The 27,072-nt window shown below is 35.3% G+C and overlaps 1 protein-coding gene across 3 annotated transcripts in view; it reads right to left on the bottom strand.

The window, feature by feature from the left end:
• Nucleotides 1-2,469: 2,469 nt before the first annotated feature.
• Nucleotides 2,470-27,072, bottom strand: part of LOC132788619 (serine/threonine-protein kinase NLK2) — a 97,820-nt gene continuing 73,217 nt past the window's right edge. For 2 of the 3 annotated variants that reach the window (XM_060796113.1, XM_060796112.1), the window contains exons 3-8: nt 19,589-19,718; nt 12,231-12,286; nt 11,201-11,792; nt 10,013-10,214; nt 9,839-9,932; nt 2,470-7,263 (exon numbers count right to left, since the gene is read on the bottom strand). In XM_060796113.1, the coding sequence (XP_060652096.1) occupies nt 7,209-7,263; nt 9,839-9,932; nt 10,013-10,214; nt 11,201-11,792; nt 12,231-12,286; nt 19,589-19,718 (1,129 nt within the window). In that variant the 3' untranslated portion in view covers nt 2,470-7,208. Of the gene's footprint in view, nt 7,264-8,743; nt 9,320-9,838; nt 9,933-10,012; nt 10,215-11,200; nt 11,793-12,230; nt 12,287-19,588; nt 19,719-27,072 lie in introns of all 3 variants that reach the window. The other variant, XR_009632639.1, reaches the window with a different exon arrangement.

Below are 27,072 nucleotides of genomic sequence, written 5' to 3' on the forward strand. Positions count from 1 at the left end.
TGTTTTATCAATAAATGTAAATAGAGATTTATGATGAGAATTGTTTATCAAATTATAGAACTCGTCCTGATCTAGAAAACGAGCCATTTCCGGTCCAAATTGGCAGGGAACTTCCGAAGTTATTATTATTTTGGGTTTTATGTACTCTTTTTTATTGATCCTGGTCCTTGATATCCTTGTGAATCTTGAAAAGACTCATATATTTGTACTCTCCGCAAGTAGTATTATCGATTTACATTTCAAAATTTTAAAAATCTCGCAAAAAAAATTTTCGAAAATTTTCAAAGGGGGTGGCATAGAAAAAATGTCCTGAAATCGAAAAATCGACTGTAACTCAGCCGTTTGAAGGACTAGAAGAATGTCCTTTGGCAGAAAGATAGTACTTACTTAGAGTAGTAAGAATATGTAATAAAAAGGACAAAAGTCTTTACAGGAGCTGAGAAAAACAGTAATTTTTGTATACAAAAAATAAGCTCTAACTCGAAAGTCCTTGGAAGGATCTGACTAAAACTAGTGTCAATCGACGTTATTTAAAAAGGACTATCCACTGACCAAAGGACATCCCGATTGTCCTTCTAGTTTCTGAGATATCAAGGATTTCTGGTTTTGACACTTTTCTCAGCGCCTTCTGACTGAAATTTTACAAGTGTCGGATTCTTAGATGACCCCATATTTTTAAGATGCCAATCGAAAGAGTAAGGCTAAACGTGCCCAACAAAACATGTCCTGCCAAAATGCGCAGGGATATGGCTAAGTTATGGGGATTTAAAAATTTAATAATTCGGTTTACTTGACAAGTTGTTTTGGCGCCATCTGTTGTGCTGTAGCGGTAGTTCCTTGTGGCGCCATCTATTGACTTCTAGCAGCTGTTGCTTTTGAGGGCACTGCTTGCGGACAACACAATGAAGCAGTGCACTGTTTGCTAGCGTTTCGCTGCTAGAAGTCAATAGATGGCGCCACAAGGAACTACCGCTACAGCACAACAGATGGCGCCAAAACAACTTGTCAAGTAAACCGAATTATTGAATTTTTAAATCCTATTTAAAAAAGTAACCGTCACCCAGTAAAAAGAACTTTTGCGATTTGTTTTCGTATCTTTTGTTTTGCATTGTAATTCCAAAGAACTTTATTTAGTTTGAAAGCATTTTGACTGTTTTTGTTTTCTTTTTCGTTTGAAATTTATTTGTTTTTTTGTTTTCAGTATTACGTTATAATAATTTTAGTAAGTCTAATGCTTGGTTTCTTTTGGTTTTATTAGTTAATACAATGGTTAGTGTGTGGTATTATGTTAATTATGTAATTCTGAAAAATTCTGAGGGTTTTGCTCATTTAATAATGTACATTTTGTTGTTACATTCGCATACACATACATCTATATATTTATATTTATGCGAAGTAACGTATCAATTGAGTTAGTGTATTAATGGTTAATGTGATGCTTGTGTGTGAGTACATCATACGAGTACATACAAAGATAATATAATTACATATATACAGTTAAACAATGCTTTGTTTAATATACTTTCATTCCGTTCGAACGTTCTCGATTTGCATCTGCATCTGGAGAACCCAAAGATTAAAGGACATTTTGCTCAATCGCGTGCAATTTTGTTTTGTTTTGTTTTTGTGGGGTTTAGCGGGAACTTCTACTTGAGAGGATTTTCATTATACTCACATAGTGTTGTAAATTGTTGATCATTTCATCAAAGTGTGCTACAATATTTTCACATATACATTTATAGAGTTGTCTTGCGTTATATAAATACTATAGATTCTTTTCTTTTTACAACATTTATCGAATTTCCCATATATGTATATAAGTTGTATGTATGCCCCTATATATCTTAATATTGGATAAGCTGAAGAATTCTACCTTCTGTATGTATTGTTTATGGTATTGTTAACTACTCGTACATTCTGTGTTGTGTCCTACATAAGTATATATATATATATTTCTTGGGGGAGTTGGGATTTCTATACGACAAGTTGGATGTGGCTAACTGCTGGGTATGTATATAAGAAAAGTACACACACATCGGCTTATCATCAATGAGAAGCAATCACAAAGTTTTTTTCTTCTATATAGTTAATGTATCATGGTAATTTTAATTATTATTATAGTTTTTTTTTCCTTTTTGTTAATTTCATGTATTTACACAAGTTTCGCATAGAGTGCACAAAGCGACCCCGCTTAGCATTCGCTACAGGGTATCTCTAGGTCGTGGGCTAAGCAACTACGAGTACATTAATCATAATCAGAAGTTCAAATTAGCGTGATTTCTGCTTTTTACTTTCATTTCTTTTCGTTTTTTGCAAAGCTTTTAGCGTGTATTCTACTACATTTACATCAAAAATTTCCCTTTATCGTTTATGTATATTGTAATCGTATATGTATTTGTTGTTGTTAGGGGTTAAAAAACTGTGTCACAATTTCAACAAACAGCCTTTTGTTAAACATGGTAAACGTACATTTAGTTATGTATGTTGTATGCAATATGTTTTTGGTTTTTTTTTTATATTTTGAATTAATTGTTTTACATTTAAGTAATGTCGATTTTTATTCTTTACATATTCTGTTTCTTTTTTTTTATAACCTGAGCGCAATTTATTCTCTGTTAAGAAAACATTTATTATTTTTACTATTATTTGTTTAATGTCCGCCAAGAAGTTGTTGTCTTTATTTTTGGTTAATTCTGGCACAAATGTCGTTTTATAATCGAGTTCAATATTATATATATAATACTTATTATTCTGAGAGATATTCAAAAGCTGCCTTCGATCCAAAGGACATACATTTCAAATGTGTTTTTTAGATACCTGTATTTGGAATAATCTGTTTCGAGTTTGTTTTATTTTCGTTCTTTTGCAATATTGTCCATACATACACATATATTTATAAATATAAGTATATATCGTATATTTTAGTAGTGCTAATTCTTGACAAATAACACAAAAAAAAAATGCATACATGTATTTATAGCTATAAATTCTAATTGCAAATGCATTGGGTCTGTGGTTTTTTACTAGACGGTCTTCGGAAACAATTTCCCTCGCCTCCAAAATTTCGAAGGAAAGTTTTGTGTTTTAAGAGTTGTTAAGAAATGGTAAAATTCAAAGAATAAAACAAAAATGTTGTCGCTTTTTTTATACAAACAGTTTTACACAATTTTATTTCTCTCTCTTTTTCATCTCGCTTCTCATTCTTCGTCTGCAGCCATTATGAAAACGTTAACTCGTATATATAATATTATGTAGGTTCTACTATATAATTATATATATATATATATATATATATATTTAGTACTGCTCCACAATTGGTTTAGGTCAAAATACTAATGCAGTTTACTTAGTCAACTAACAGTTAAACATATATTTTCGAACTTATTGAAACATAAGCTATGAAATCCAAGTATTAAAATAGACAAATTAAGATTCTATATCTATATATATTTAAATTTTAATGTGTGTGTTGTGTGTGGTTGTCGGGATTTGAATTGAAAGGAGTGCAAAAATGTACATGTCAACATCATGATTCGAAATAGAGCACATGATGATATATAATAATCATAATCATAATCATAATCGTAATAATAATAATCGTATCGTATAGTATTAATTATATTAGTTGATTTCGTTTCGCTTTCGTTTAAACTTGTAGAACTAAACACTAAAAAAAACTAGTTGCCGCTTAAGAATTAAGTGTATGGGTGTTATATTATATCATATAAGTATTGGTGGGGTGTTAATGTTATGTACATGGTGCCTACATAAGTCCGATGTCGTTATTCATTACATAATTTGTTTAATAAATGATGTATGTATGTAAAATGTGTTGTTCTTCTTAATCTCTAATGAAGATGATAATTTTGCATTGTATTTCTTGCCTTTCTTCTTCTTCTTCTACTCGTTTCCTCGATTCAAGTAAGAATTTTTTAATAACTAAAGGTATTTATATATTTCAGAGTGTGTGTGTGTATGTAAGTGTGTGTGACAAAGATTTGTAGTCTACATATTTGTGTTGTATATAAGACAAAAAAAATCGTTATATTTCTAAACAAAAGGCTATGTTAAAAAATCGAAAAGAAATCGCTTACAACCAAAGGACGGGATTTTCAACTATGTATTTTCCTCTCATTTTCACACAATTTCCCGGTCGTGTCTAAGCTGTTGATTTCCTTTTGCTTTTCAGCATAATTTTCGTTTTTCCTTTTTTGTTTTTGTTTTTGCTATGAGATCTCCGTGAAAGTTTGAATTCATATTTATTTATTTTTTTATTTTGTTTCTTTACTTCTCGCGTTCTATCTTTCTCTTTATCATCATCGTAAGCGTACGCTAAATTAGTTAATGCCATATATATAAGTATATCTCAAGTATAGATCATATATATCGATATAGTTATATAATGATGTAAAACTACATACATAAGAAAGCAGCACAGTTAAAGAGAGTTGAAGAATTGGGTGGAAATAGTTTTTAAAGTGAGCGCACAAATTCTACAAATTTTTCGAGTGTGTTTTTCTCTTTTTGTTTTTTTCTAAACTTTGAATGATCAAAGACATTAAATACAAATACGCACACATATAGATTTATACACATGTATATTGTAATATTTGTATATATATATATATGTTCATATATAGTTTGCTACATTAATACATAATTTAAGCAATACGAATTCAAATTTAAATTTCAACTTCAATTCTTCAACATTGATTTATCCAATTTCGATTTCGATTTTCATTTTCTTATTCTTTTTTTTTATTGCATGGGCGCGCTTGTCAACCATCTCTTTTATAAGGAAATGAGATAACTCAGTCTTAAACATACATATGTATATATCCTATATATTTTGTAGCTTGAATCTAAACGAACGATGAATGTTCATATTTCTTTTTTTTTGCTATAGCGTTTAGTTGGCATGAGCATTTGTTGCTACTTAAAAAAGAAGAAAAAGTTGTAGAAATTATGTCGAGTGTGGGGAGAGTAGAAAGTGAGGTGGAAGGAAGGAAGGAAATTAAACTATATTACACTTTAAAATAATGCAGAGTATGTAAAAACTAATTGAAATAGCACGGCGTCGTTGATAGACACGCACAAACACGCACGCACGCGCTCAAACATGCACAATCACGCACGCGCACAGAGAAAAAGGCAGTGTGAATAAAAAGTTTCGAATGAGATTTGGCTGTGACTGTTGTTGTTGTGGTTGCCCCACTCGCTGCGAATGTTGTTGTTGTGTGTGGTGTGGTGTGGTGCGGTGGTGAAATGCGGTGGTGCTGGTGGTGAGTGCTGCTGTGGTGTCCATTGCAACTGCTGAGCGCCTGTGCACATTCACTGGGGGGCAGTGTGTCGTCCACTTGTTGTTGGTTTCTTTTTTTGTGTTTTATTCTTTAACTACCATTCGCAATTTATACGAGAAACATATTGTACAATAAGTTCAAGTTGAAATGTGCGTGTGCTAAGAACTAAGCAACTAAAACCTAATTGTAATCATAGTAATCGTAATCATAATAATAATATTCATAAATTGTCATTAACTAAGAATTAGAATTAGAATTAGTACAAATTAAATTGGTTAATTGCATAATTGCTTGAATTATGCTTTATAATCAGTCCACAGTTAAAATGTTTTGTTTTGTTTTGTTTTCGATAGTTTGTTTGTTTCCCATAACTTTTAACTAAACTCTTTTCATATTTGTTGCCTTGTTTTGTTTTGTTTTGTTTTTTTCTATTTTACATACAGAGACAGAGAAATAGACACTGACACACATACATTTCTTTTGCACACAAATATAGAGTTAATATTTATATATATTCGTAATATTCATATATATTTGTAATTTAGTTATATATATATTTTTCTCTGCTCCCTTTTTTTACACATAGTTAGAGAAACCAGTTTCAAACATGAAGCGCAAATACAATATAAATATATACGTGTGTTGAAATGAATTTAATTTAGCTTTTTGCATTCGCTTTTGTTAATTTGCACAAATTTCTAAAGAGTTGACAGTTTTTCACTACACATTGAGAGTTTTTCCTATAGTAGAGTTTTGTTAAATCAAAATTCTTGTGTTACTCTAAAGTGAGTGTGTGTCTGTGTGTGTGTATTTGTGTGTGAGGTAAATTTGGCAAACAAATTTCTGTACGTGTGTGTGAGTGTATTTGTATTTGTTACACACTTTTTAATTGTAATTAGAATTTATAGTTTTATAGTTGTAGTTTATGTTTTGTTTTGTGTTTTGTTTATTACAATATTCACACACGAACATGACGTCAGTTTTTTTTTGGGGTTGGTGGAGAGTGGCAAATGTTTTGTTTGTTTGTTTTTGGGGGGATGTTTAGTCTAGTTGCTAATTAATTTACATAGATTTAAAGCGCTTAACATAAAACATTTTTGTAATTTGCTTATTTAGACCAAAAATTTCATTGTTTAGTAATAGTTGCTCTTAACTCTTCTCCTTCTCTTTTTTCTTTTCTATCCTCTATCCTCTACTTCGTTTGTTTTTTGTGTTTTCCGTTTTTACCAATTTTGTCAAGCACAACAAATTAGCTGCTTTGTTGCCAAATAGTTTTTGTTTTTTTGTGTAATACGCCTTCCACAATTTGTATGCGTAGTTTGTTTTTTGTTGTTGTTTATGTTCCATTAATTTTTGTAGTTTATCATCGAATTTGTTGTCTCTGCCACTGCGTTTTCCTTTTTCCTTCGTTTTTATATATTTTTAGACTAGTTTCAGTTGAGTTACGTTACGTTGTGTGTGTATTTTGTGTTTGTTTGTTTTGTTGCATTTTAGTTCGTTTCATTTATTCATTTCGGTGGTGGAATGCTTTAACTTTTAAATTGACTGCGCACGAAAAAACACAATTTGTTCGGCGCTCTCAATTTAACCGTTGTTTCTTCCTTTCATCTGCTGCTTCGACTGCTACTACTTCTGCTTCTTCTTCTGCTTTTACTCCTTCTCCTTCTTCTGTGAATAGCATTTTTGCCATTCGCAGAATGCGTCGCTTAAGTTTCTAAAGTTGTGTGTTTTTGTTTTTCGAATTTTTTTTGTTTAGTTTGTTTTTGAGTGAGTTTTGGTAGTTGGCGCGAAGTTCCTGTTTCACTTCCAATATTTCAATTTTCCAGGTGTGTTGTCAAAAATTGTTCATGTTGCTGTTGTTGCTGTGTTGCTTTTCATATTTTAGGCAGCAATCGCCTCATTTTGCCGTCATTCCCATTGATGCGGCGATGGCGGCAGCTCCGAGGGATGTGCCACAGTGGAACTAGATGAATAAAAATTGAATTAATAATCAGCGTATTGGTATTTAATATTTACAATTTTACATATAGAGAAAGAAGAAGTACATGCAAGCTCTACCAAACAAACTATCATATTTACAACATAAAATAGAGTTACTTAAAATCGTAGATAGCATATTTTAAGCAGAAACAACAAAAACATACATACAAAATAACAAATAAAAAAAAATAATGTTGAGCCCAGTAAAACACAAATGCACATAAAATGAAAAATATATATATGAAAATCATACAAACTACGAAAAAAAAAGAATTTCGAAAAAACAAAAACAAAAAAAGAGAAAAAAAAATTGAATATATTTACTGGATTTAGTTAAAATTATCTTCAAGTGGAAGTTGTTCAAGCGTTTATTTCTTTCTTGTTTTTTTTTTTTTTGACTACTTTTGACCATTGTCACTGCTGCTCAACTGCACTGAATTAATTTTTGTAAGAAATGTAATTTTTTTATACATAAATTTAATATTGATATTGATATATAGATCTGGCAGTGTTTTTTGGGTTTGCTTAATTTCTGAACAAAGTGTTAAAGCTATATTTTGGGGGGATATTTGTGTGTTGTTTTCGATAATCAAATGAGATACAAATGCATGAAAAGGAAGAGAAAACTATGGAGATTTTAAGATCGAATGGATCTATCAGGGTTTTCTTTATAAAGAACTTTAAATAGTGAGTATTTTGTGTAAAGTTTAATGTGTGCATTTGCTATGTCAATTGAGAAGTTATCCGGGAGGTGTAAAATGGGTTTAATGAATAGAATTGATATATAATATATGCTGTACACAATATAAGGGGAAATATATATGGATGGTATTATATATAATAGTATTATGTATATGAGTTGCAAAACATTAACACAAATTGATGGAGAGAGAGGAATACGATTATGAATGAGTATTTATGCACTAGGTTGACTCTTAATATTATTATTATTTTTGTTTTTTTTATCATATGTATATTATTTGACTAGAAATGTCAATGAAAAGTGTTGATAATTTTTGTATAATTTTCTTTTGCTTTTTTGCCAATTGCTGTTTGTTTTGTTTTTGTTATTTTCAGTTTCAGTTTTGTTCTTTTCATATTTCACGACCAATTGATGACATTTATAAACAATTTGATAGTTAGCATTGCGATTTTTTTTTGTTTTTGTTTTTTAACATTTATGTACACAAATATTTACGCAAAAAAAAACCCATTTAAAATAATATTAAACTAAATGTTGTATAAACAAGAAGGAAAATTATGAGATTTTAGTTATGTTTGTAAAACTAAAATTATTTAAGGTTTTTATACACATTTGCATTTGATTGTAAACGTAAAGAACACAAATCAAATCAATTAAAAAAAGTAGGGTGTTAAATCATATGTAAATTATAATATTTTGTAAATTTAAAATGATAGTTTTAGCAAATGTAGCAATATGTAGAGTCGCTTTATCAACAGACCTAAAAGTTTTTCAAGATCGCGCCTCTTTGGGAGAAGTTTCGAGTTGCTGCTGCCGCGATTCCCCCACATTCGATTCGATTCAACTAGATCGATCTGATTGAGATATTGGTATATGGTATATGGTATTTTATGGTAGGTATTGGTATATTGTTCATACTGCCTTTTTGTTTTTCTGAATCGATATCGATTTCTGTTTCAGCAGTTCTCTTTTTATGTTTGTTTGTGACTTCATCGCTCTTGACTTTATACTATGTCGGTCGGTATATATCAATATTTGGTATATTTTTGATATATACGTTATGTTGGTATATACCAATATTTTGGTATATTTTCGATATATACGGTATGTATGTTATTGGTTCGCGCCTAGTACACTCTCTTTCATGTATTTCTTTTGTTCTTCAACAGCAGTGGCAGCGACAATGACAACGACAACGGCAGAGGTTGGCAGCAGCAGCAGCGACAGCGGCAGCAGCGGCAACAGCAGCGGCAGCGGCAGGAGCAGCAGTGCAAGTTGTGGTAGTAGTAGTAGTGGTAGTACGAGTAGTAGTAGTAGATATTCTCATTCTCATTGGCTTAACAACGCAAATATAATAATTAAATTTAATAGAATCATTTATCAATATCATATCATATTATTTTCATATCGATCGATCGATGTTTTGTTTTGTTTTTTTTTTGTTTCGAAAATACACACACAAAAACGATAGAAAAAAAAGAAAACAAAAATTAAAATCGTTTATATATTATATTATTTCGAGTAAGTAAATAAACAACATAGAGGAGAGAGAGATATATAGAAATAGATGGAGATAAATAGATAGATAGAGAGCTGGGACAGTTTCGGACTCGAAGCAGTGACAAAAACAAATTTTAGTTTTGAAATCAAAGGAGATAGTGATAGTTTTACTTTCCAACTGAAAAGCATATTACGATTTTTTTTTGGAACAACAACAAATTATAAAGACAGATTCATAGAAAGATAGAGAGAGAGAGAGAGTGTGATAGCTTAGCAGGAACTTTAGGGGAGAGGTTAAAGGAGCTGGGGGGTGGAGGCAACGTGCAGCTTGATTTACAGTGGGACAACGACTCACCTGGCAAAGCTCTTGAATGCCGCACTCTGCGGATTGATGCACAGTGGCACTCGTCCCGTTTGCAGCTGCTCGGCAATGAATTTGTGCATTTCCTCTGCAAAGAACAAAAATTAAAAGAATATGTGTGAGTTTATCGCGGAGTTTCAGTTTTAGTGCGTGCCATTTGTTACTCACCCTTCACCTGCTGCACTGAGGGAAGCTTGCGTTCCCATAAATCATCAAAGGGCTGTCCGGCCGATGGCTCAAAGTCCGCCGTATACTGACGCATGCCAGCCGAGGTAGTGAAGCAGCATTTGCACATGCACGAATGATAGCGCAGTCGACCCTCATCCAGATACGGATGCGCCAAGGCATCCGTCACCGAAATGCGCTTATCCTGCAAAACGCCACACAAAACAAAACTTTAGTTAGAAGCTGACAACTTTTTATACCCTTTACTGATAAGGCGTAAAAGGGCATTATAACTTTATGGTAACAAGAAATGAATGTAACAGACAGCAGGAAGTATTCGAAGAAATAATTGTATAAGGTTTGTAGGTGTTGCGCCTAATGGCTTTGATTAACAAAATAGTACAATTTGTACTGTATGGTATATTTTGTATGCAGTGGTATATCGGTTATCCAATTATACTTCAGTATTTTATGCGTTTATTATTATATTTTTCAGGATTATCGGACTAGGAAATATACCTTTTGGTATATTTCAGTTTTTGATTCGGTATATTGGCTTGGTATATTATTATACTCCATGATATGTTATTATACTTTCGTATATCGGTTTGCAATTATAAAATGTGGTAAATTTCAGTATTTTATTGGTTTAATAAAATATACGAAATAATCCTTTTGATGTAATTCAATATTAACTCTATAGTATATTTTATACGGTATATTATTATACTCTTTGATATACTCTATCGTATATTTTGAATGCATGAATGTATTTTAATTTCCCAATTATAAAATGTGTTATATTTCAATATATTATTGGTATATTACTATAATTTAGCTGTTTGGTATATCGGATTACTTAGCATAACTTTTGGTATATTTCAACATTTGGTTCGGTATATTAATATGTTTATGTATACTTTATAGTATTTTCTGAATGAAATTGAAGTATTTTGAAGTATTTTAATACTTTATTTGCAACTGACATACCGGTTTATGAAATATATTTTGGTATATTTCAGTATTTTTCCAGTATAATAATATGCTGTGTCTATGGACTATTTTTAATGTAATACCAAATGGACTAATTTAGTATTTTTTCGGTATATTAGTGTTTTCGCACGGAATGAAAATAAATAGCAAGTATTTCAAAGTCGACTTCCTTAAACATTTTCAGTTCTTGGTACTTACCGGATCGAAGACAAGCATCTGGCAGAGCAAGTGAACAGCCTCGTGTGTGGCATGCGAGCTGAGTGTGTAGAGCACCGAGAACGACGGCGGCTTGGGCGCCCGCCTCAACATGTGTCTGCGTGCTCCCTCGCACGCATGGCGCATATCCTCCATGGTCGGTGTGCCCAGCAGCTCGGTGATGAGCTCCAACTGCTGCACCGGATTCTGTGCCTGGAACAAGATGCGTCTGCCCAACAGCTCGCCAAAGATGCAGCCCACCGACCACACATCCACGGCGGACGAATAATGACTGGCGCCCATGAGAATCTCAGGTGCGCGATAGTATTGTGTGACCACCTCTTGGGTCATGCTCTTGGCCTGATCGGGCTCCTCGACACGTGCCAGGCCAAAGTCGCATATCTTGAGGACACAATTAGAGTTGACGAGCAGATTGCCAGGCTTAATATCGCGATGGAGAATCCGAGCCGAGTGCAGATACTTGAGACCACGCAGTATCTGATAGAGAAAGACCTTGATGTGATCGGCGGATAGATGTTGTGGCGACACGATGATCTTGTGCAGATCCGACTGCAGCAGCTCCGTTATCACATAGCTGAAAATCGAGAGGGAGTTAAGGCAAACCAATTTCATGCAAACCTACATTTTTGCAGTATACATAACATATTTCTATCTATATTAGACACTCTGTTGAAAGTTTTATGTTTGTTTGTTTGCCTTCAACTTTTTCAATTAAGTTGTTGCTGGGGGTGGCAACTTTTTAGTGCTGAAAATAGCTTCGTGTTGTCAGACGCCCCGAAAAGTAGGCAACGCATTGTGCAGCTGTGACTAGAAAAAAAAGGTTGAGGTTGCAAAAGTATCTAGCTCCTCTAGTATCTTTGTATCTTTGCCACATTTTGATTAGATTGCAGGCATAAGCTGCTTAACGAGCAGCAGCAGAAGCTGAGTCGGCTTCAACTATCGGATAACAATTAAAATGTGCAACTTTAACAAATTTAAGTTATTTTCGTTGTTGTTGTTTAAAAAAGGATACATTTCTTGAAAGAAGTCCAAGTGTGGTGGCTGTAAAATGTCCAAAGCTGACAGCACCTGCAATGAAGAGGAGAAATAAAGTTGGTTAATAAATTTCAAAGCTGACAGAGATGCAACTGCTGTTGCTGCTGCTGTTAGAGACAATGTAGAGTGTGTCGTTTATTGGATGTGGCTGGCATTAGGTGCATAAATCTGCAAGACAATGCACCGACATACAACTTGCAACTTGCAACTTACGGCGGCAGCAACCTCATCTTTAGTAAGATCATAAATTATGCACTCCAATAAAATATAAATAAAAATAAAAATCAAGCTTGGAGCGCAGCGCATCAAATGCGCCATTTAGTTGCATGTTAAGTGTCGCTGCCAGGCACTAAAATGCCACAAAGTTCAGCCACAGCAACAGCCAAAGCCACAACAACAACATCAACAACAACGTTGACCCGTTGATGATGTTTAGCGGCAGATACAAAACACGCCACTGTCTGCACTCCGTTGAGAGATGAGATGAGAGTTTGGCGGTTGAGCTGCAGCAGCTTCGGGGGGAGACTTGTCCAATTGTCTGTCTGTCTGTCCGTCCGTCTGACTGGCAACGGCTCTATAAAAAAAAGGAGAAGAAAACGGTACGAAGCTGCCATGCAGTTGATGGACAGCAGAACACAACAAACGACGAGAGCCAAGAACTCTGCAGACAGACATTGAGACAAGCGTCGACAGAGCCAAAGCGTCTCGCTGCTGCCCGGAACCTTTTTTTATTTTTTTGCTTCTCAGTTTATGCCACAATCCGATTTTGAAGTCCGAGAGGGAGACACAGAGAGAGAGAGAGAGAGGGAGAGAGATGAAGTCGTAGTCAGCGACCAAAGCTTGAGTCGCAGACAAGCGCTGATTTATTTTGCTTGCGGTCAGAAAAATGATGAAGGAACTTCCTTTTGCAACAAAACCCAAACCAAGCCAACTTGGCTTCCCTTTTGCTGCAATCTCTAAACAGCTGAGCCGAATTTCAAAATCAATTTTCAATATCATTTAACAAGTCACAATGCTATATGAAAATTGCCAAAGTTGTGCTGTAGAATGCGTGAGGCAGCCGAAAAAAAAAAATACAAACTACAAAAATATGTTGCACAATCCACAATGTTGCCCCAGTGTTTAGCTTCGGTCTTCCCGGTCTGCTGTCGGCAACGGCGGCAAAAGACCACAAAAAGCAGCTCAGCAATTTTGCGTACTTTTCACACAGTTTTGGGGCACGAAGAAGTTGCAGGGGAACGTGTGGCACACACGGCAAAAAGTGCCGCCGAGTCGTTAAGCTGCCGCTGACTTTAGTCTCTTGTCTGTCTCTCTCTTTCTTTCTCTCGGTGTCTTAAGTGGCAAAAGTTTTATTTGTATTTTACTTTTTTTTTTGTGTGTTTGTTATTTTCGTCTTTGTTTTGTTTTGTTGCGATTACAAAAGTCGCAGTTGCAACCTCAGTTGCAAGTCGCTCAGACTAAGCCTCGAACAGTTTTTTTTTGTTTAGCCTTTGAGGGTTCGAACCTCGTCTTTGGCCAAGTCGCTGAAATTGTTTTGTTTTTGCTGCTGCAGTTCTGTTAATATTTCAATGACGTTGCCTCAATTTAGCGACTGCATTTTGTGCGCTTTGCGGTTGCACAAGCTTAACACAACATAATGCCAGCAAAATCGTTGTACAACGAATGACAGATACGCTAACTTTAAAGAGCGATTTGAACTTTACTATGAGAAATGTTTTGCTTTCAATGGATTTTATTTATTTCTTATTGATTATAGGGTTAATTTTCCTTACATTAAAAGCTTTATTTGCAATCTATCTTGCGATGCAAATTTAATATTTTGGAGGAAGATAATGACAGTCTAAAAAGTTTGAATTTTGAAGACTTCACAGATTTCTATTACTACTCTTTGAATGACTATAAATAGAACCTTAAATATTATATTTTTTGACAGTCTAAAAAGTTTGATTTTTGAAGACTTGAAAGATCTCTTTTACTACTCTTTGAATGACTACAAAGAAGATCAATGGGATAATAAATAGAACCTTAAATATTATATTTATTGTATGAAAATATCGATTTAATTATGTTATGTTTTATGTTGTTTGATATTTCTGCCGAAGTTAGAAGTTTGCCAGAAGAAGAAACTCATAAAAAAGAGTGACCAATCTATAATTGATTTGTAATACCGATTTTTGGAAGGTTGCCATATATCGAAAAATGATATTAGTAGCTTGTTAATTGCTTAATTCTATATTAAACTTTTTAAGTACTAAGTATAATAAAACATAATTAAGCACTAAGCTATGCAACCTTTTTGGCAGCGTATGCCAAAAACCTTCAAGTTAGTAAGTGGTTTCGGTTGCTCGCTTGTTTTACGTACATAATTTGTTGCAACTGTTGTTGTTGCTGTTGCTGTTGCAACTGGCCTCACACGTGCGTCGTTCACTTGTGTTGCAGGCAGCTAATTAACATTTCGCTGTGGCTGCGGCAGCGGCAATCAAAAACCAAATTTATGCACTTATATATGGAAAGCTTTTGACTACTGTCCTTGGCTTGGTAGCGTTGCATCTTCGAAGGTTTTCGGGTGTTGCCACAAGAGCGAACTTGCAACTAGGTGTGTAATAATGCCACACTAGTTGCCACAGGAGCAACTACTAGCTGTGGCAACACAACTTAGAGAACAACTTTTGCCGAGGTGCAACTAGAAAACTTGCAACTTGCAACAGCTGCGGCCACCTTTGTTGCCCAACCTCACAACTTCGTTTCTCTTCCCTTTTTTTTTTGCGTTGCGTTTGTCTTTAAAACATTTCATGTGAATTTCAAGCGGCTGAACAACTACAACAACAACAACAACAAGTCGCATCAAAACAAAAGCAAAAGTGTTTGTTGCTGCTTCGCTGCTTGCTTCATTTTCATTCCACACAAGCTTAAATTCTAGCTAAAAATTGCAGCCAGCTGCTGACAACATTTCACAACGATTTTCTTGCTGTTGTTGTTGTTGTTCTCTACTTGTTTGTTGACTAATTAAAGCGCCGCAGAGTTTTGTAAAACATTTTGTCAGCTGCTTGTCGTAAACGACAACAACAAATTTGTTAAGATTGTTATTGCTATTGCTATTGCCATTGTTGTCGCTCTTGTTGTTGCCACTCAAGACACTTGGACATCAAGCGTTGTTGGCCTTAACTTGCTGAGAAATCTCCCAGAGTTCGCTTCGAAATCTTGTCCGGCTTTCCAGCTAAACCCTATCGCATCTTTTTGACCAGGTGTCATCGCTGGTAGCGTGAGATTAGGCTTGAATAGCATCTGTTCTGCGGCATTGAAAAGCAATCAGCTAGTTAATAAAATTACCAAGAAATACAGGAAGTTATTCTTCTAAAGCAGATCACATCTAAAGTTAAGCTGTCAGTCTGAAAAGCTTAATTCTGTCCGCTGGTGACTTTTTCGGTAGTAAATCATTAAGGAAATCTAAGATGCTAAGTTAGACTGTTAACGGCAATCAATCAGTTTTGATTGATTAAACAAGCTATTGAAGTACTCAAACTGCTAATCACTTTGTCAATCAGAAATTTAAGACTAGATTGTTTTGGAACACTTTCAATAAATAAGTTTATCGAACACAGACAGTCAATCAATCAATCAGTTCATAAGGTTAGTCCGTATACAACAAATTTATCACTTCAATCAATCTTTTAATCTATTCTTCAATCAGCAACTAACAACTTTACGAGATAAGTTTGCTTTTAAATACCTGAGAGCCAGTTTAGAAGTTAATCATTCAATCAATTAGCAAGTCAATCGCGTTTGATTGGTTAGACAAGTTGTTCAACCAATCAATCTGCCAATCTGACATTAACTCAAATAAGCGACTTTATCAATTACAATACTTGAGTTGTACAATCAGTCAATCAATCAATATGCATACTATTAGTCAACAAAAAGTTAATCACCTTTCAATCAAATACTTACGAACCCAAAAAAATATAGATTGTTTTGTATTATTTAAAATTAGTCAAGTCAATCAGCTTTGAATGGTTGAACAATTCTTTCAACCAAATTTATTTTCCAATCACTTAATCCATCTGCAACTAACAACTCCATCAGCATAGATTATTTTGAATTATCTAAGATCAGTTTCCCATAAATGACTTAATCCAGCAAAGTTAGTTTCTCAATCAGTCAATCAATCCATAAGTCTCGCAGTTTGTCTGACAATAAGCTAATGAGCAGCAGATTGTCAATCAAGTTGAGCAAGCTGAGCATTCCATCATGCCATCAGTCATTCAAGTCACTACAATTCAATTGAGATCAGTTGCGGACTGAAGAAAAGACTTTCAATCGATGTTTTGTGTGTGTGTATAGAACACAAAGTCGAAATCAAAATCGAATCGAATGGCAACGAAACGCACATCCATCAAAGATTGGGGCAAGAAATGAAATTGACATTTCAATTGCAATTTGTTGGCAAAAAAAAGCGCCCAAAAGCAAATAATAACAAAATTTGCATGCAATTGATGCCAGGCATCAAACTCGAAACTCAATCATTTACTTTACTTTTTCCGCTGAGGGCTGTCTCACAATCATATGCATGTGTGTGTGTGTCTCAGTGTGTGTGTGTTGAGGGTTTTGACTGAAGAAGAAGAAGAGGAAAAGCAAATCAAAGCCGACAAACGGCGGCTGCATGTGAGAAATGCTTTTGAAATGTGCGCCACGTACGTTGCAAAATCTTTTATTGAAATTCGCAATTGAAATCAGCAACAGCAACAACAAGAACAACAACAAGAGTAAGCGACAGCAACAACAACAACAATGCATAATGGGGCAAAACATTTTGCAGCGATTTGTTAAAATGTATATTGCACATTCGCACACACTCTCACACTCTGCACACACACTTTGTATGCTTGGCCCATATAATGTGCAAGCAATTGAGACGATTGCCAGTCTCTTTCTCTGCTCTGCTCAACTCCTCTCCACTGCTCTTCTCTTTATTCTTTTACTGTCAGCCACAATACGAATGAGAACAGACAAGCAAATGTGTATAAGTGTGTGTGTGTTTGGGTTGCGAATTGTTAGGAAATTGGTGTAAAGCACGAAGAGCGCGACAGGTTAACACAGGCGGCAGAAAAGAAAGACGCCAAAAAAAGAAGCAGGAAAACAGATAGACAGCGAACATGACATTTCTAAAGCTAAAACTGTTCTACAATGGGGTTGGCATTTCGCTTCTAACTTGATGCTGGTCACACCTATCAAAGGCCTCGCCACTTGGGTTGACTGCACTTGTTTGACATGGCAACGAAGACGACGCCGCCGACGACGATGAGGTTGTTGCATGTAGGAAATGAAAATGCAATTGAAACAGGAAACCAACAGCAGACACGCAACAGCAACAACAACAATAAATGTCGCGCCTCTTTTTATTTCATACAGCATTTTGCATATTAATAGAAATTTTGCATTTGCATATTGGGCAAGGTGTTGATAATTTCCATGTGTATGTGTGTGGGAAGCGTCGCGTCTCTTTATTATATTACATAATCTTCTCCACCTTCCTTCTCCTTCGTTCTCTGCTGAACGAAACCGTGACATTTTGTTGTGGCAATCTTTTTTGCGACAACATGTGTGTTCCAAGCTCATGTTATGAATTTGCCACTAATAACTTGGCTTCGGCTGACATTTTAGCTGCCACAAAAAAGCAAAAACAAAAAGGTTCTCTCAATCAGAGATCGCGTGGAGCACGTGCTCAGAGATAAATAAATTAAGGCAAATCGCCACAAAGTCACATAAAACTGGCCATAAAATCAGCACAAAGCACAAAGCAGCTGTCGACCTGCCACCTTATCCCCTTCCTCCCTCTTGCTCTGGCATGTAATACTTTTGTTGCTTTTTATTAATAATTCTAAATGTTATATGCACAACAATATTTCTTTTACATTTGGCATTTTGCTGCCAGTTGGCTTTTTGTGGCCTCCTGTCCAGCTGTCTGTCTCCCTCCCTCCCTCTCTATCTCTGTCTGTCTGTCGCTTTGTCTGCCTGTGTTAACAAATTTGCATGCAACAAAATGTTGGGCAGTTTTCAGACAGTTTCGCTCTGCATTTTGTTGTTGTCGGATATCTCATTTTATGTGCATAAAATTTGTTTGTCATAAATTTTGCATGACAGCCTTTTGTGTGTGTGTGGCAAACTGGCAACTGACAGAGAGTTGGGGGAGCGGAGCGAGGGGATTGCAGCTTAGCAATAGATTTTTGCCTGCTGCTGAAATCTGTGCAACTGCAGCAGTTGCTGTGTGCAATGAATATGAATGAGTTAATTAGTGCTTTTGAGTGATTGAATCGCAACTGTCACACTCAGCTGATAGTCTCTCTCGCTCGCTCTCTCTCTGTCTCCTCTTACATTTACAATTGCAGCTTAGCAGATATTGAAATCTGTTACAAAAGTGTGACTCAGTGTGGCCATAGGCGAGGAAGTGGAAACAAACACAAAATGGAAATGCAAAATCGCGACCGCAAAATGATTTTAATGCTGGCAGCAATAACCTAGATGCAGAACCTTTTTTGTGGAGTTGCTTTATTTATTATACGTTTTGTGTTTATACACTACACAACACTTAATCGGCACGCACTAACCAACACTTAAGAAATACAAATATCGATAAGGAGAAGTTAGAAATTCGATTTGCGCCACCTATGTGTGTAATCGATACTAAACAAACATTGTAAAATAGAAATGTAAAGATCGAAATTGTAAAATATAGCGAAATAAGGAAATTAAATATCGTACTTAATAAGTGAGTTACTTTAAAGCTTGTGCTCTGCAACACGCCAAATTTAGCGTTAATGAGTTGAGCCTTAAGAGTTCTTTAGCATTTCTCATTTGTACGTGCAACGTTTAATTAATGACAATAATTGCAGAGCTCATAAGCGACACTTGTCTGACAGCAATAACCAGTCGAAGGGCAATAAATGTGCGAGAGAGAGCTATTTGCGGATTGCGAGCTGGTTATAGCTACCAGAGCCATGACAACCTTTGAGAGTTGCAATTATGCGAACAAAAAAAATAAGCGGACAATAATAATTGATAATAAACCAACAGACGAAACTTGAAGATACCCTGTAAATTACCCTTCAGCAATCATTATATAACAGACTCAGTCGAGCGTACGCTGCGTATGCGTAATATTTGTGCAGAGGCTGTGAAAATATTTTCACTGTCCAACACAAAAGTAATCGAATTGGGGGTATTTTTTTTTTTAATTAAATTTAATGTCATAAACGCGACGCGTAATTAAATGTGCAGCAATGGCATTTCAATATATATATTATATATAAGTATGTAAATAATGTGTGCACAACTTACATTTTCATGCTTGAAAAAGCAGAGCATTTTGAGCTCGCGGAAAACGCGCTTGGATGAGACCAAAGATTGGAACACATTTGGCAGCTTTTTGAGTGCGACGCGGCGACCATCGCGTGGATCTGTGACAGCCCTGTAAATGAAAGAGAAAGAGATGAGAAATGCAGCATTAATAAACGTTGATAAGTCGAGTAATGGAAATGGAGAATGGGAATTTACTTTGCATTTAATGCTCTTCTGTGTGCGGACAAAACAAAAGAAGTCCATGACAAAAGTTGCGACAGTCAGACGAAACTCAAACTGAGCGCACACACAAAATGTTGATTGTTTTCGTCTCGCTAGCAAAATAAAAAGGGTTCAATGAACTCACTCATGAACAACAAAAAAAAGCCTATAACAACGCCTAGAAGTATGCAGAGATCCTTTTCTCCTCCTCCTTCATCCTTTTGCTAACTATATTTCTCTGTCGCTCTCTGTCAATTGATAAACGCTGTAAATTAGTAACGCAAAAAGGTCAAACAACAGACGCAGACGAGTCAAGTCGACTCGAGTTGAGTTGAGTTCATACTCGCATTATGCTTGCCTCGTGCTTTGTGGCAAGTGCGTGCTGAGCTGCAAACAACGCAAACAACGTTGTCGACGCACAGGCGTCACAGCTCGAGACACAACGCAACAACAATAACAACAACAACAGCAACAACATTAGCTTAGATAGAGTTTTATGATGCCATTGGCCATGGCCAAAAAGTGCGAATGTCTGGGCCCGAAAAACGCAGGGCGACGACGTCTTTGTCGCCGTCTGTCTGACTCACTCCTTGGTCGCTTGTCTCCTCTCCTCCTCCTCCTCCTCCTCTCTTCCCTTTCTCTATGCTGTCTGCGTTGTGAAGTTGCAGCCGAAAAATATTTTTGTTATGGTTTTCGTTTTTACGCAGCATCTTTTTTCTGCGTTTGTTTTTTTTCGTCTTCTTCTTGTTAGCCCTTCAGCAGCAGCAGCAAGTTTTTCTCCTCCTTCAACGTCCTTCGTCCTTGTCTTCCATCTTCATCTACATTTTTATCTATGAAAAGTTGGCTCCCGTAAATCTTAGCAGCCGTAGTTAAGCGTTCAAATTATGGCAAATTGCTCTACGAATTGGATTGAATCGCTGTGCGTGCAGATGACTCATCATCCGTTTCCCCTTCTTCCCTCTTCCTCCCTCCTCTTACACATCAACTGGATATATATTTGTAGTCTACTTTTAGGCGCTCGCTTCAGCAATTTGCATGTCTAATGGCAGCTCCACAGCCTGTTAATGATAATGAGTTGATTATACAAAGTGTCTTCGCTCGTCGCTTTAGCCTGATTTATTCGCTTTCTAAACAGCAGTAGCAAAAGTGTTACGAGCCCCATAAAGCAATCACTTCAAAACAGAAACAGACTCAAAGGAACCTTTCCATTAGACAGATAGTTTTCTTCACACTCTTGTTTACTCTTGGCAATAAATAGTTCAGACGATATTTGCAACCTACTTTTTTTTTGGTTTTGATTTGTTGGAGACATTATTTCTATTTGCTATGTTTTTAAGAAGATTATATTACAGCAGCGTAAATTTGTAAGATTTATCATAACAAGAATATATATTATATTTCTATTAAACACATAAAATGTGTAGTTAAATCTTTCAGTTCCAATTGTTCAATATTTTGTTTTTCATTTGTTTGCACAAATATTAAATATTATTTCTAACAAGATTCTCTACTGCAGTTTGTTTACTTAGCATTAAATAGTTCAGACGATATTTGTAACCTTTTTTTTTTGATATGTTAGAGAACTAATTTTGTCGTGCTGTCTCTCTGTGTTTTTAAAGTGGACTATTGTACAGCAATTGTAAATTTCCTATATTTATTATTTGAAGTATATATCCTACAATCCATTGAACACATAAAATGTTTATTTAAGAGTCTCAGTTCCACATAAAGTAGTTTAATATTTCGTTTTTCCTTTGTTTTATTCTTTGCCGTTTGGTTACTCAATATTTTACTTTCTCATGCACAAATATTAGGTTGGCCAAAAAGTCTTGCGGTATTTCCGATAGGTGTCTTTGCAAGCGCGTAGTTCTAGTTCTATTTATCATGCTGCCAATAAAATTTGTGCAGTTTATGGACCCGATACAGTTTCCATTTCCACCGCACAACGATGGTTTCAACGTTTTCGTTCTGGTGCGGAGGTGGTCGAAGATGCGCCACGGTCCGGAAGGCCTGTCGTCGAAAATTGCGATAAAATCGCCGAATTGATCGAAAGAGATCGGCATAGTAGCACCCGTAGCATCGGCCAAGAGCTTGGCATGAGTGATCAAACCGTTTTAAACCATTTGAAGAAGCTTGGATTAAAAAAAAAGCTAGATGTATGGGTGCCACACGACTTGACGCAAAAAAACATTTTTGGCCGTATGGATGCATGCGAATCGCTTCTGAATCGCAACAAAATCGACCCGTTTTTGAAGCGGATGGTGACTGGCGATGAAAAGTGGATCACTTACGATAACGTGAAGCGCAAACGGTCGTGGTCGAAAAGCGGTGAAGCTGCCCAGACGGTGGCCAAGCTTGGATTGACGGCCAGGAAGGTTCTTCTGTGTGTTTGGTGGGATTGGCGGGGAATCATCCACTATGAGCTGCTCTCCTATGGCCAAACGCTCAATTCGGACCTGTACTGCCAACAACTGGACCGCTTGAATGCAGCACTCAAGCAGAAGAGGCCATCTTTGGTCAACAGAGGCCGAATTGTCTTCCATCAGGACAACGCCAGGCCACACACATCTTTGGTGACGCGCCAGAAGCTCCGGGAGTTCGGATGGGAGGTTCTATTGCATCCACCGTATAGTCCGGATCTCGCACCAAGTGATTACCACCTATTTCTGTCCATGGCGAACGACCTTGGTAGTCGGAAATTGGCCACAAGAGAGTCCTGTGAAAATTGGCTCTCCGAGCTTTTTGCCAATAGAAAAGCGAGCTTCTATAAGAGGGGCATTATGAAGTTGGCATCTCGTTGGGAACTCGTCATCGAACAAAACGGCGCATATTTGACTTAAATCGCATTATTCTAACCAATTTTATGAACAATTGAAAATTCAATAAAAATACCGCAAGACTTTTTGGCCAACCTAATATTAAATATTATTTCAAACAAAATTCTTTGCTGCAATTTATTTACTTGGCAATAAATAGCTAAGTTGATATTTGCAAGTTCTTTGACATAGTTTTTGTTGTGATTTGTTAGGCAGATAGCTTTGCCATCTTGTCCTACATTTTTGTATTATTTTACAGACACATCAACTTGCTATTATTATTGTATTTCATTCTTCTCAAATATTTAGACTGCACTGTTTTCCTGGTTGTTCCCCTTGATTTATTCTTTGCTCGTTTGTTGAACATAAGTTTAGTTACTAATTGTAATGTATGCATTTGGCAAACTTACAATAGATTTCGATATCCCGATTCACATCTTTTAAGTAGTCAGTCTCTTTTAAGTTATGAACCCGACACACCACATGCAAATGAATTGCACTAAACTTTATATACTTTGTATTATATCAATAAAACTCTGAATAAACTAAATTATAACATATTCACATGTTCACATGTTATTTGCAAATTCCTAAACCAATTTGTTTTGTCTTACATATAAGTTATCTATCTGTCTTTGTGTTTTTAAAATCATTTTTAAGTAAGTAGATTATTTTATTGCAGCTTCAACTTGGTTTACTTTTAATATTATAAGCATATATTGTATTTATTTTGAACAGACATTCCTTCCTACTATGTGTCTTTCACATTTCATTGTTTTCTATTTTGTTACTCAATAGTTCAATTTGAAATAAGATTAGTTTGTTTATTTTGTTACTCAATAGTTCAATTTGCAATAAGATTAGTTTATTTATTTTGTTACTCAATAGTTCAATTTGCAATAAGATTAGTTTATTTATTTTGTTACTGAATATTTCAATTTGAAATAAAATTATTTTATGCTCTGAACATTTCTATTTCTATTTCTAATAGTAATCCAGTTTACTACAGTTTTGTTACTGATGCATCAATTTCTTCTAATACTATTTCAATAAGCATATTATGTGTACGTTTTGAATCCATCACTTATCTATTTAAATCCATCAATCGATGCGATGCATGGTACTCAAGTGAAACTAGCATCGTATTTCTTTACAATAACTGCGCCATTTCGTTTTCGTGGTTCAAAAGAAGAAAAAGACCTTGAAGTCAAAGTCAAATCAGAGGAGAATTCAAATATATACACACATGCACATCACAGCACAGCGAGCACACATTAATATTTTATGGTCATCTATCAAATCTGGGAAAAAATCAAACGTCGGTCGTCGGGTCAGTTCGTGGTCTGCCCGTTTTTTTTGATGGGTTCTTTTCTTACTTAGAGGAATCAATAGAAGTGGAGAGGGGGCGGGGAAAAGAGCATCAAGTTACCGAGACGAAGAGAATCAACTTCAAGTTCCAAGTGGAATGAAATGGCCAGCGGTGCTCCATCTTTACGCTTTTCATTTGAAATTGGGTTAAACAAATCTGTGCGCCTTAAAGCGATGGCCAAAGAAAAACATTGAAGAAAAATGTGAAAAACTAGACAAATAATTCGGATTGCTTGATGCTGCTGATGTAGACAGTTGATAATGGAGGGACAAAATAGCTGAAGAGGGAGTCATCGCCTAACGTTGATGATGGATGACAAATGCAGCACACACACACACACACTCTTACACACACTTGCACAGCATGTGGACTTGCTTAGTATATTGGCTTTGTCCTGTTTGATGTTCGTAGCTGTTGCCTGCGTTGCTTTGTTGCTTTTTCCAATGCCAGTTAATGGAAAATCATTTATCATGTGCGTGTCTCGTCTTTGGAGTCGAGTCGAGTCGAGTAAAGAAACCAGAATCAGAAAAAGTGCCATAACTAAATGATAATTACCCAAGCAACCATCACAAATGATGAAATCCTAAAAGATCATTCTCCCTTTTTTCTTATTTTGTTGCTGTTGTAGGGTTCCTCAATTTGAGTTGGTCAATTTGTGCACGCAATGTGAAAACTGTAGCAAATCATTGCTGCTTTTTGCTTTTGATTGATTTTAGTAAAATGGAAATAGTGGCAGTGAATGACTGATGAATACCCTGTATTAATCCATTCAGCCAATTTTTCACTTGCCGAAAGAAAAACAATTTGAACATCGACAAAAGAAAAATTCTTGAAAAGATGAATCTTATTCGGCTGGATTTTTAAATATGCATTTAAAATTAAATTAATACTGTTTGAGTATTAAAATGACAAAATACATATTACAAAAATACTAGATTGATTTTTACCTATGAATTCAATATTAAATTTGAGTATTAAAATGACCAAATATACCACAAATACTAAATCAGCTTGAATTACAACATTAAACTAATTTTGTTTGAGTATTAAAATGACAAAATATTACAAAAATTCTAAATTGATTTTTACCTATGAATTCAATATTAAATTAGTACTGTTTGAGTATTAAAATGAAAATATACCAAAAATACTAAAATGATTTTGATATATGCATTTGAAATTAAATTAATATTGCTTGAGTTTTAAAATGACAAAATATAGTAAAAATACTAAATTGATTTTAAAATTTAATATTAATTTAATATTGTTTGAGTATTGAAATGACAAAATATACCAAAATACTAGATTGAAGTCAAAATTACAATAATGCTGTTTGAGAATTAAAATGACAAAAATTACCCTAAAAAATACTAGATATTGATCAACTTATTGCTTTCGCCTAAGCTGTCGCGAATTGTTCTTTTTGTTTGTCTGAGGTCCTCGGTTCAAATGCTTCACTTCAATTCTTGCTCTACTTATCTCTAACTTATAAATATTTCGCTGCAAGCTACCTTTTTGCTCTTCCTACTGCAGGGTATAATAATCATCAACGCTTTTGTTGCACAATTGGAAATTACTTTTTTGGTCTCAATTCCGGACTTTTGCTTTTTGTGCTTTTTGTTGTTCAGGTGCATTTCGTGCTCAAGTGTTGACGACCAGCTCAGCGCACGTTGGCTCTGCTGGTAGAGAGGTGGGTGGCATGGAAGGGGGAAGGGAGGGAGGCGTGGCAATAGCAGCTGCAAAAATCAAATCAGACACCAATGTCCGCTTGGCACGTGATAAGCAAAAAGGCAGCAGCCAAAAGCGAGTCGCATGGCAACGAATCGGAATCGGAATCGAAAAGTTCAAATTGCTATTTGGCATTGGAAAGTTTCTCAACTTGGCAGTTTTTTGGCCTCCGTATTTGAACGGTTACTGTAAAAAGTCCTCGCCCGAGGGTCCCAACTCATCCCACAATACTATAACCAACTAAAAAGAGAGAGAAGAGAGTGAGGAAAGACCGACCATTCACAGCTGCCTCGTGTATTTTCCACACTAACCAAAAGATTGTGTTATCCCTTTTTTTTGTGGTAAGTGGCGACTGCTGGCTTTTAATCTCATTTGATTTCTTCTGACACTTTTGCACATGCTTTTCGAATAACTCATCACCTTTGCAAGCAGCAGCATCGGCAGCAGTCAAGGAATTCAATTCTCAAACTCAAACTCACTCTCGAAACTGTTTCATCATTATGCCACTTTTTTTGTTGCCTTTCGCCTCTGGGCCTCAAAAGTGACTCGAACTTGTTCCGTCGTCTGCCACGCCCTCAACACACATCCGCCCCTCTTTTACCCAATCCCTATCAACATCTTTGCCAGCTCCTGGTTGTCGTCCGTTCATTGAACTCTCTCACTCTCCTCTTCAGCTTTTTGCGCATTTCTTTAAATAATTTGATTTGCTCTTTAAGTGCTGAGGCGCAACTTTACATTTTATTTGATTTTTTCAAAGTACATATATTGAACACTTTATGGGAGAAAGGAAGTGAAAATGTGTAAAGAAAAAAAAGTCTTTTCTGTTTAAACATATTAACACATCCAATAGAAACTATGAAATATAATATAACATTTTTATATCTGCGATATTGAGGAACTGTAAGGGGTAACCTTATAATTTTGTTTTGGTATATCAAAATACCTTTTGGTATATTAATTAATTAATTTTTTCGTTTATTTAAATGACAATACTGTACTGTTTTTAACCTTAACAATATACCAAATATACATTATTATATTTCAGTTTTATTTCGAAATATGCATGTCAAGGTTGCACTGCTTTGCTTTCATTATTATTAATAACACACATATACTTTCTGGTATTTTTCAGTATTACTTCGGTATATGTATTCGGTATATATGGCAATACTGCACTGTTGTTCATTTATTATTATCAATTTACCAAATATACAATATGGTATATTTGAGCATTTGTTTTGTTATATTTAAATGACAATGCTGCAATGTTTTGCTTTTATTACTATCAATACATCAACTATATATTATGGTATATTTCAGTATTTTTTAAGTATATTAATTTAATGTAT

The sequence above is a fragment of the Drosophila nasuta genome, chromosome 3, assembly GCF_023558535.2.
Source record: "Drosophila nasuta strain 15112-1781.00 chromosome 3, ASM2355853v1, whole genome shotgun sequence".
Classification (NCBI taxonomy): domain Eukaryota; kingdom Metazoa; phylum Arthropoda; class Insecta; order Diptera; family Drosophilidae; genus Drosophila; species Drosophila nasuta.